Raw genomic sequence first — 11,431 nt, 5'->3', positions numbered from 1 at the left:
ATGACAGAAGCGACGTTCTGGACTGCAACATAAGGAGCAGCATCAGAAAGTAAGTTAAACGTCGACAAATCGCTCAGGCTGCCTAATGGGTCGAGTTTGTCACGAGAGTTCCCCCCACCCCCCCTTACCAACACATTATGATGCCTAGGACTGGACTCCACAACCGACATCTAGCGCACATTAACACTAAACTACAGATGCTTGTTGCAACAGGCATAGGCCAGCATAATGGATCAACACCAACGGTCCTTCAGTATCGTACAGTGAGCAGACTAGATCAACGTATACCTAGCATCATTGAATGACAAGTGACCCCAACCCCACTTTTTGGGCGCGGCGAAGCGACTCTATGGTGAACTACAGTGATACCACCGGCCTAACATGATCGAATCTGAATATCCAACTACGCGGTGAAGAGTAGTCTGGAGAACAGTACCCATTACTCGAGTCTGACGCAAAAGCCGCGTGGTATGTGGTTGTCAACAGGAAGTATGTGGCACACAAACCCTTTATAAGACCCACCTGGCGCATTCACCACTTACTGGCCATCTCATTAGGTGGATACCGACGAACATTTTCTCAACTGTGGAGATGCAGGGCAGGTGTGGTACCTTGTGCACCAGGTTTTAGCGTATATCCTAGGTGCAACGCCGCTCCATATCGGAGCACACATGATTCTTCTACCAGATGAAATGTTCTATCCCAGGGCTCAGATGAATGCAGTCTTGTGGATCCGCGGCCAGGCAGTGTACCGTGACGACCCCAAACACGTTCTTGATTTCTGGTGTTATCTCCATGAAAGGCACTCGCCACTACAAAAATTCAGTCAACATTTTGAAAATTACGTATGGAGTGTCTTGCGCGATCTACCGAATAGCTGGAACGTCCCCAGCGAGAGAAGTTGATATGACTTATTATGTACTTTAACGAACGAACATGGTGCAAGACGGACTAAAATAAGAAGATACGCCGGGCGACCTGGCGTCACTTTCACCATGTCCGTTACTGCTTTGTTTTTCGTTCTTCTCCTCAATGTCCATTTAGGTCTCACCCTCCGATTTAGCACAGCGTATCACAGGTCTTCCCGTTTGGTTCTTCATGTACATATAAAAAAAAGTAAAATAATGAAATGCGCAATTGTCGCTCTATGGCTCTAAGAAGAGAGAAAAACGGTTGACGAAAGAGAAATGAATGTGGCCATATGTTAGGCACAACATTTGATAAATAATTGTCAGTAGTTCGCAGGGCTGACAACAGCATCCGTTTATCATGTTTCAGACTCGGCAACATGGGCTTATATGCGGAGTCGTGGCTCACGGAGCTGTTGGTAGCCCTGTCACTGGTGACAGTGGCAGTGTACGCGTGGTTCTCCAATTCGTACAAGTACTGGCAGAGAAAGGGAGCGCCCTACCTGGAACCACAGTTTCCGTTTGGCAATATCTACAAGAGTTTTGTGGGCAAGCAGCCCATGCCCATGGACGTCACTGACGCATACCGGCAGCTCAAAGGTAAGACAACTCATATAAACATTACATAACGGAAGAATCGTCGGTATCTGAAGCAACAAGTCAAATGTTGTAAATATACTACAGGTTTGGCTGTAAAATAACATTTGTCGCATAAGAATGTGATCGCTTATTTATTACGAAATATCGACTGAACTTAATACTTAGTAATTTGAGTTGCACGTTTATTTACGAGACATAGTACTGTTTCAGAAGTTATAAATTCAGTGCAGCTTATTAGAAATAGATTAATTATTATTAATTATCTGTTCCTTAAATTTACAGTTTTTCCCAATCATTTCCTAGTGGGCGTCTGCAACTTCTCGCTCTAAGCTGACGTTTCCCTTTCCCCAGCCCTTACTCTTACCTTCATGGTACGTTACCCTTTCTGTTAAAAAATTATCGTTGAAAGTTCTCATGATTTCGAGGATATAAAATAAAAACGTTCCTCACCCAGATGACGAAAAACTTGATTCTGTTAAGGACGACTGAATGGAAGGAGAACTACGCATGACATACGCCGCCTGTCCATGGAAGATTTGGTTTACGAAACGACAAGGCAAATCTCTGAGCGTCATCCCGTTTAACTAGCAACATTTTTTGATGAATCCCGACAGAAGCACGAGAGAGGGGGTCATCTGTAGAAACTGTGACTGGGTAGTTATGCTGTGTGTTCTCCAAAATGAAATAACAACATAAGACAAAAGCTACAAGAAGTTTGATGATCCATGTGGAGAAAGAAGAACCTTTAGTGCACTGCTGACTTTCCATTTTACTTTCAGTAACAGCTGTGTCTCGCATACTCGTACGACGTATGAGCGGTGTTCAATAAGTAATGCAACACATTTTTTTATCAAAACAGTTTGTTTTTATTCAGGATTCCAATACACCATATTATTCTCACTATTTTGGCCAAAAAATCCTATATTTCAACGTAATCTCAGTTGAGCGCGACGCCCTCAAGCCATGTCACTGGGACGGTATGTGTGCCAACGTGGTACCACTCCACTCATCGACGTCGGACCCATCATCCACGTATTGCTTCCTTCGGAGTGCGTCCCTCATTGGACCAAACAGATGGGAGTCGAAACATGCGAGATCCCGGCTGTAGTGTGAATGAGTAAGAACGGTCCACTGAAGTTTTGTAAGCTCCTCTCGGATGCGCAGACTTGCGTAAGGCCTTGCATTGTCATGGCGACGAACAGACAGAAGTCGTTTCTTCGATTTCTTGAGGGTAGCACAATACACGTCATCGTTGCACCATGTGGGAAGACATCAAACAGGATAACCACCTTAGAGTCGGAGGAGAGGTGGTTGGCGTTACTCCATGGACTGTCGTTTCCGGTTCGAAATGAAGAGACCACGTTTCATCGCCTGCGACGATGTTAGACAAAAAATTGTCGCGAACAGCCTCGTAAAGCGCAAGAAATTGCGCACAGACGCTCATTCGTTGCTCTTCGTGGTCTCCTTTTAGACGGCGAGGAACCGAGTGGGCACACGCCTTTGAGTTCCCCAACTGGTGGAGGAGTGTGTCAGCAGTACCAACAGAGACGTGTAGTTGCGCAGCGAGGTGTTTGTTGTGGTGTCACCGCCAGACACCACACTTGCTAGGTGGTAGCTTTCAAATCGGCCGCGGTCCGCTAGTATACGTCGGACCCGCGTGTCGCCACTGTCAGTAATTGCAGACCGAGCGCCGCCACACGGCAGGTCTAGTGAGACGTACTAGCACTCGCCCCAGTTGTACAGCCGACTTTGCAAGGAACGGTTCACTGACAACTACGCTCTCAGTTGCCGAGACGATAGTTAGCATACCCTTCAGCTACATTTGCTACGACCTAGCAAGGCGCCGTATTCAATGGATATTGAGATTCTACACTCCTGGAAATGGAAAAAAGAACACATTGACACCGGTGTGTCAGACCCACCATACTTGCTCCGGACACTGCGAGAGGGCTGTACAAGCAATGATCACACGCACGGCACAGCGGACACACCAGGAACCGCGGTGTTGGCCGTCGAATGGCGCTAGCTGCGCAGCATTTGTGCACCGCCGCCGTCAGTGCCAGCCAGTTTGCCGTGGCATACGGAGCTCCATCGCAGTCTTTAACACTGGTAGCATGCCGCGACAGCGTGGACGTGAACCGTATGTGCAGTTGACGGACTTTGAGCGAGGGCGTATAGTGGGCATGCGGGAGGCCGGGTGGACGTACCGCCGAATTGCTCAACACGTGGGGCGTGAGGTCTCCACAGTACATCGATGTTGTCGCCAGTGGTCGGCGGAAGGTGCACGTGCCCGTCGACCTGGGACCGGACCGCAGCGACGCACGGATGCACGCCAAGACCGTAGGATCCTACGCAGTGCCGTAGGGGACCGCACCGCCACTTCCCAGCAAATTAGGGACACTGTTGCTCCTGGGGTATCGGCGAGGACCATTCGCAACCGTCTCCATGAAGCTGGGCTACGGTCCCGCACACCGTTAGGCCGTCTTCCGCTCACGCCCCAACATCGTGCAGCCTGCCTCCAGTGGTGTCGCGACAGGCGTGAATGGAGGGACGAATGGAGACGTGTCGTCTTCAGCGATGAGAGTCGCTTCTGCCTTGGTGCCAATGATGGTCGTATGCGTGTTTGGCGCCGTGCAGGTGAGCGCCACAATCAGGACTGCATACGACCGAGGCACACAGGGCCAACACCCGGCATCATGGTGTGGGGAGCGATCTCCTACACTGGCCGTACACCACTGGTGATCGTCGAGGGGACACTGAATAGTGCACGGTACATCCAAACCGTCATCGAACCCACCGTTCTACCATTCCTAGACCGGCAAGGGAACTTGCTGTTCCAACAGGACAATGCACGTCCGCATGTATCCCGTGCCACACAACGTGCTCTAGAAGGTGTAAGTCAACTACCCTGGCCAGCAAGATCTCCGGATCTGTCCCCCATTGAGCATGTTTGGGACTGGATGAAGCGTCGTCTCACACGGTCTGCACGTCCAGCACGAACGCTGGTCCAACTGAGGCGCCAGGTGGAAATGGCATGGCAAGCCGTTCCACAGGACTACATCCAGCATCTCTACGATCGTCTCCATGGGAGAATAGCAGCCTGCATTGCTGCGAAAGGTGGATATACACTGTACTAGTGCCGACATTGTGCATGCTCTGTTGCCTGTGTCTATGTGCCTGTGGTTCTGTCAGTGTGATCATGTGATGTATCTGACCCCAGGAATGTGTCAATAAAGTTTCCCCTTCCTGGGACAATGAATTCACGGTGTTCTTATTTCAATTTCCAGGAGTGTATTAATGTATCATCAAGAGCGATGTTCTACAAATGTGGATTAAAGTTAAGTATTCCAGAAGCTACGTACTTTTCTTTATAGCATTCATTACGTATCCTGTTTCAGACCTCACGCCAGCCTGCGTGAGATTAAGCGCGTGCCTTTCGGCTTCCTCTCATTGTGTCTAGGCTGTCTTGTCTAGACACAACATTTGTGATCCATCGATCACCTCGAATGAGAGCGTCTGCACATTCCAACGTTGCAGGAGTCACAGATGTGTGCGGTCGGCCGACGTGCGGAAGATCGGACAGCTTTGAGCGACCTTGTTGCGATGCTGACAGACGCCTTGTCCAATGACTCACCGTGCTATCGTTCGCTATCAGGTCCTCGTAGACATTCTGCAAGCGTCTATGAACATCTGCGATGCTGTGGTTTTCCGCAAAAAGGAACTCGTTGACAGCTCTCTGCTTAGAATGCACCTCTATTACAGACATTTTGAAGGCTACGTATAGCGCGCCCACTTGTTGCAACTTCATGACACTATTGGGATTGAAGCGGGAATGTTCAGCGATGTTTCACAACAAACTCCGCAGTTTTTCAACTGAAATTGGTCGGGAAAATAAATGTGTTGCATTACTTGTTGCACGCCCCTCGTGTGTTTCTTTTTGACAATGACAACAGTGAATTTTTAGTAGCCATTTAGGAAAGCTAAGGTGATTAGTACAAAATATTATTAATTCCACTTCAATCTTTCCATTTAGATTGCCCTATTTTTCATGACGTAATAATCACCGTTATTAATAATGTCGAAGAATTAAATTAGCTGGCCTTACCCTTCACCATCCGCATTCCAGTTATACAAATGATAATTACTCCAGCTATCGTGTACCTATTTTCTTATGGAGAACACTGGCTATTCGCTCACTACTTTTCTTCGACTTGGGTGTGTTTAATGTTTTAATGTCCTTTCGAACGTTTTGGAAACTACTACAGGTTCATCTTCAGACACTATAAGCAGTTACCAAGCTAAAAGATGCTGAAGGAGGTGGACAGGATATACTTGCTATGCTAAATTGCCCGAAAATGAAGTCGTAGTAGTTCCCAGATATGTTGCAAATAAATTAAATTGGTCTGCGTAAGGCGAGTGTATATCGTATCCCTTGTAACTGCGGCATGGCACATATTGGTCGAACTATCAGGACCGCGGAGGACCGGTGTACTGAGCACAAACGGCACACACGATTACAGCAGCCAAGTAGATCTGCTATTGCCGAACCTTGCTTGGATACTGATCACCCAAATTTATATAATAACACCGAGATATTGCCATGCACGTCCAGCTATTGGGACAGTGTTATTAAGGAGGCAGTTGATATTAAATTAGCGAGCAACCTTGTTCGGATGGAGGTTTTTGTTTAAACTCTGTTAGGAATCCGGCTCTCTCCCTTGTCAAAAGGCAGAGGGACAGAGTCAATGCTACCTCACCTGCGAATTCGTAGTCTCACTATCGATAGCTCGGACTTTGGTCATCTTTGGTGGCACTAGCGTTCAGTGTGTGTGTTATCTTTCCTTCTTCAGTCCGAGAACCGAATTTTTAAATGTGCATGTACGTCGCCTGTCCGTTGCAGTTTGCCTTGAAAATGGCGGGGTGTTCTCCCGCCGGAATATCGGCGGTCGCTGAAAGTGTCACCAGGCTGAATTCCCGGAAGCTATTTGAAAGTTTTATACGCTAGGAGAAACTCAGGTCTCACAGTTGTGATACTGGTTGTGGGTGTCAGCGAGGATGAGAGCATGTGTCTCCTGATACTGACAGTACTCTATGGAGGGCAAAAGCGCACTTTACCTCGCACTTCATGTATTATCTTGCGTCTGATAAAATCCATAATACCCACACTGGCAATGTAGGCGTGCCAATCGTGGCAGTGGTCCTGGCGTACATGGATTAAGCATCTGTGGCTCTCAAAGCGTCATGTATCGTTAGTCTCCTTGTACGAAGAACGAAAAGCACACTAAACGCTAACCCAGGACGACTGCTCTTTGCACCGAAGGTGCAATCCCGTTGTTGGAGCGCTCAGGGGTTCTGCTGTCAGTGGTCCTTTCGACGATGTATGTCGATGTGTTGTACACTGTGTCCCGCTTTCGTTAATATATTCAACGCGCACGTCCTCGTTTGTTACTGGAATACGGTTATGGCTATCAGATACGTCGCGAAACACGTATGAAAAGGTAGGGAAACGTTAGTGCATAACTTGGTGAAAGAGAACAGTTTCTGTGACCAAGTCCATTCATAACAGAGACTCTGCGGTCACTCATCTCATAGTCCGGCGTGACAATGGTCTCGTATCTATTTTAATATAAAATACATCAAGAAAGGTACGAAACCCACCCGATATTATGCTTACCGTTTTCTTCGAGAGTCCCGTGAAGAATAATTTGCTAAACCTAATTTTACTTACTAGGTGTATTTATTATTGTATTTGGACTTTGGATTGCTTCTGTTTATATGAACAGACTCACATGTGAGTTATGTCCGCCTGTTTCGCTCAGTGGTGACGTGTTTGCCTTCCGTGCAGTGGGCACAGGTTCGAGTCCCAGCCGGGTTGGAGGTTTTCTCCGCCCATGGTCTGAGTGTTGCGTGTCCCCTCATGAGCAGCATCATCATCGTGACACAACTAGCCCAATTATTATCGTACAGCACATTGTATGTTACTCTTGTATGACCGAAGTACCATTGCCCAGTTTTAAGGGTACATAATTTTTGTCATTGAGCTGTAATGTATATCCCTGACTATATTTTTATACTACTGTAAGACTGTAATCTCAACATATTTCCTTTTATGGGTTTCAAGATAGCAACTTATGTTGCCGAACTAATTTCCCAATAACGTGTTAACATAGCGATCTTGACAAATAAACAGAAAATTTTCGCATGAAGATTGCAGTACAAATTGTAAGTAGCCTGTTTATATGTTTGTATGTTGGCAGCGCTATAGACTGTATTAATATCGCTGACAGCGCTCTGCGCCCTCGGTAAGAGACTCTGTGGTTGGACTGACTAGAAGTTAGCAGTTAGCGAGCGGATGGCTTGGACATGTGTTCTTTGTAGAGACTCAGTGCTGGTAGGACATGAATTGTAAAATGAGAATTGATGTAGTTGGTAATGTTTGGGTAGTGGAATTATTGACAACTAAATAATTTTTGGAACCGGATGTCGTATGAATTAGGTAAAATCTTCTAAATACATAATTTGCTCTTCAATAAAATCTTTCTTTTGCTAACCATATGCCTCCTAGTAGTTAGAGTCTATAGTACTTAGTATCATGTTACTTAGCTAGCTGTAGTTGCTCCTTGCTGTAACTGCTGTAGTTCATGTTATGAAGATTTTCTGTGCGGTTAGTGACTTATGAAAAAGTATGGGTTATTGTTAGGGTTTCTTGCAATTCAGGGCCATTCTTTTGTGCTAATTATTTGAAGCCATGTTGTCAATGGATAGCAGTCAGATTGCGTTGGGCTTGTATATTGTGGGTAATAAAGGAGTAGGTCAATTTTGAGTTGCCTTTGTCAGGGAAAATTCTGTAGATCAGTGTTGAAAAGATAAAAATAAGTAAAGAGACAGTAGCAGCAGTTTCACGCAGTAGTTTCAGTTCACACTCAGTAGTTTCAAAATTTATAGATCACCTCCTGCACCGACTGTTCATTTCAGGTAACCACTAACTTTCAGACGTTGTTCACCGATGCCTTCTGGGTATTTTGGTATAAACGATGCATGGCCTCTGGCAGCTAGTTACAGAGTGTTTCATATGGTACCTTGTCCAAGTTAGCTCAGTGTCTGCATTGCACTCAAAATAGTGGACAATAATGCAAATGTCGAGGGTACACACTGTGTGTCTTACTTCCATTCACTCACGGTACATGGTGTTGGTAACAGTAACGCCCTCTTTAACTGGTTGCCCTCAAGTTAGTATTTCGTACTGCTCGGTTTTGCCTAGTGTTTATTTTCCGGCAGTGTTAGTAGTGTGTTAATAGTGATACAGAACACTACTATCCTGGATTTACTGACGAAGAGTTGGCCGATATGCTCCTCGCGTATGGGTTCAATGAATGCGATGAAAGAATGGCACAACTACCCAGAGTTGATCTATCCCCACAGCGACACCATACCGCTTAAGCTTTGCATTGTGTGAGGTGCCGACTGAGCTGCTAGCATGTCCCTAAAATGCTATAAGTCCAGCTCCCGGTGACCTATAGAGAAGGGAAGCTCCCCCAATAAGGTCATGCAAAATTTAAGAAAGAAAACAACGTCACACAAGTAGGAGCATCTTATTAAAGGAAAATTAATAGGTGTGCCCAATCAAGCACGAAAATATAGGCACCACACCACACATTTACATACTCATGTTAATGAAGGAGCTCACCTATCTACAACAATAGCAACCAGTCACTGTAATAATTTGGTTAATTACCATAAAGCATTAACATGTGATTTACAGTCACAGATATGTATGTAAAAACTTGATAAATGGATAAGAGATAGTAATTATCACATGTAACCATGGCACAAGTGGGCGAACACAATAAAGTCATAATCACATTACCATTGTGCAAATAGCCTCTGATGAAAGTCAACTAACATTGCATCCTCCTAGATTCGGTGATTACATCACGAATACATTTTACCACTCTCACTGTTGTGTACATAGTTCTGCGTAGTCAAGATGACTCGGTGTTGAGTCGTCCTCATCATCATCATCATTCATCCCCATTACGGTGGGAGGACGGCAATGACAACCCACCTCCGCTAGGTCCTTGCCTAGTTCGGCTGTGCGGGTCTCCCACTTCGTCCCCTATGCTCTGTCAAGGAGTGTGGGACTTCAACATCATCATCATCATCATCATCATCACCTCCAAGCAGCAAGTCTACTCTTCAAATTCCTAGCAACAAGGGTTACCTCATCAAAAGTTTAACAGCAAGTGTCCGCTGACAACTTTTTGTAATTCTGCTAATTCTGTCAGTGTAGGAATCTCGCTGGGCAGTTGTAACAGAACCTTCAACATCGCAGCGCGTCAGCAATCGTTGGTTAATGTATTAAAAAACTAAAAACCCGCCTCGATTGGGAAAAAAAGCGCCTAGTGTTAACCCAGGTTTCGGCGTAGATAACTACACCTTCTTCAGAACAACAATAAAATCTACAAGTGCCTAAGAAGACCTTTGTCAATGATTAAAAGAACACCATAGCTATACATTTATAAACGGAAAAGAAAAGGAAACCACAAACAGTACATATGTACAAAGTCAAAACCACTACTTAACTTAATAGTGTACGCTCCACCTCACACCGCCCTATGTTCGATGGGCCAGTGTGAGGTGGAGCGTACACTATTAAGTTAAGTAGTGGTTTTGACTTTGTACATATGTACTGTTTGTGGTTTCCTTTTCTTTTTCGTTTATAAATGTATAGCTATGGTGTTCTTTTAATCATTGACAAAGGTCTTCTTAGCCACTTGTAGATTTTATTGTTGTTCTGAAGAAGGTGTAGTTATCTACGGCCGGTCGGAGTGGCCGAGCGGTTCTAGGCGCTTCAGTCTGGAACCGCGTGACAGCTACGGTCGCAGGTTCGAATCCTGCCTCGGGCATGGATGTGTGTGATGTCCTTACGTTAGTTAGGTTTAAGTAGTTCTAGGTTCTAGGGGACTTATGACCTAAGATGTTGAGTCCCATAGTGCTCAGAGCCATTTGAACCAGTTATCTACGCCGAAACCTGGGTTAACACTAGGTGCTTCTTTCGCAATCGAGGCGGGTTTTTAGTTTTTTAATTGTAACAGACCGTGCAAGTTACCTTCTAGTAAAAATTTTGCGAGTATGCTAAAAATCTTTTTCTCTCATGATGGCCTAACGTAGGTAGCAAGGCAGAAAATCTCGCCCACTCTGTACCAGGATTCTGTAGCTGAAAAATCAAAGGGCTTTCACGTAGACACACATGGGAAATTGCGCTTTCTACAGAAATAATTAGTTTGAGCCAATCAGCCAGTTTCTTGGTCCAGGTGGTTTGCGTCTACTGGTGCACCGCCACCTACTAGTCCTGACCGCTGCCCGTCACCCCACGCTCTGCTCTTTTTCCTTCTGTTTCGGCAAGGTGAAAGCTGCCATGTGCCAGGGCGCAGCTATGGCCTGCCATGCTTCACACAGTCAGACAGGTCGCAGGTAGGCGACTCGCTCAGTAGGGCGAGGGGGGGGGGGGAGATTGGGGTTGGATGACTGGTGAGTGTGTATAGATCCCATGCTTCTCTCAGTCTGTTAGGTTTCCAAAAGGATTTCTGCAGGCAAGGTACAAAGAAGTTATGCGACAGGTAGACCAGCACTTGGACTGACTGGAGTGCAGAGATCACCCACAGCAAATTCTGCACTCTCTACAAGCGCTAAAGGTCAGCCATCATCTCTGAACACGCTCCGCCTGGTTCTTTTAAGCAAACTTCTATGTAGCCCAAGCTACGAAGCTTTCCGGTCTGCAGAAAAGTAACAAGCTCCTCACTGTCACAGAAAGAAGGGAACAGAAGAAGTAATTATATAGGCATTCAGTGGCAGTACTGAATACTGTCTACAGCGTAAGAGGTAGCCTACGTTGGCCATGGGGATGTGCCTATAAAATTATG

General features: G+C 45.9%; 1 protein-coding gene across 1 annotated transcript in view; it reads left to right on the top strand.

Annotated features, from left to right (window-relative positions):
- Window positions 1–1,283: 1,283 nt before the first annotated feature.
- The window catches only part of LOC126191334 (cytochrome P450 6k1-like), a 251,442-nt gene continuing 241,294 nt past the window's right edge, over window positions 1,284–11,431 (top strand). The window contains exon 1 of the mRNA XM_049932169.1: window positions 1,284–1,508. Coding sequence (XP_049788126.1) covers window positions 1,289–1,508 — 220 coding nt within the window. The 5' untranslated portion in view covers window positions 1,284–1,288. The remainder of the gene's footprint in view (window positions 1,509–11,431) is intronic.

Source organism: Schistocerca cancellata, chromosome 6, assembly GCF_023864275.1.
Source record: "Schistocerca cancellata isolate TAMUIC-IGC-003103 chromosome 6, iqSchCanc2.1, whole genome shotgun sequence".
Lineage (NCBI taxonomy): Eukaryota > Metazoa > Arthropoda > Insecta > Orthoptera > Acrididae > Schistocerca > Schistocerca cancellata.
The sequence above is the reverse complement of the archived record's forward strand: the minus strand, read 5'-3'. Positions and strand labels throughout refer to the sequence as shown.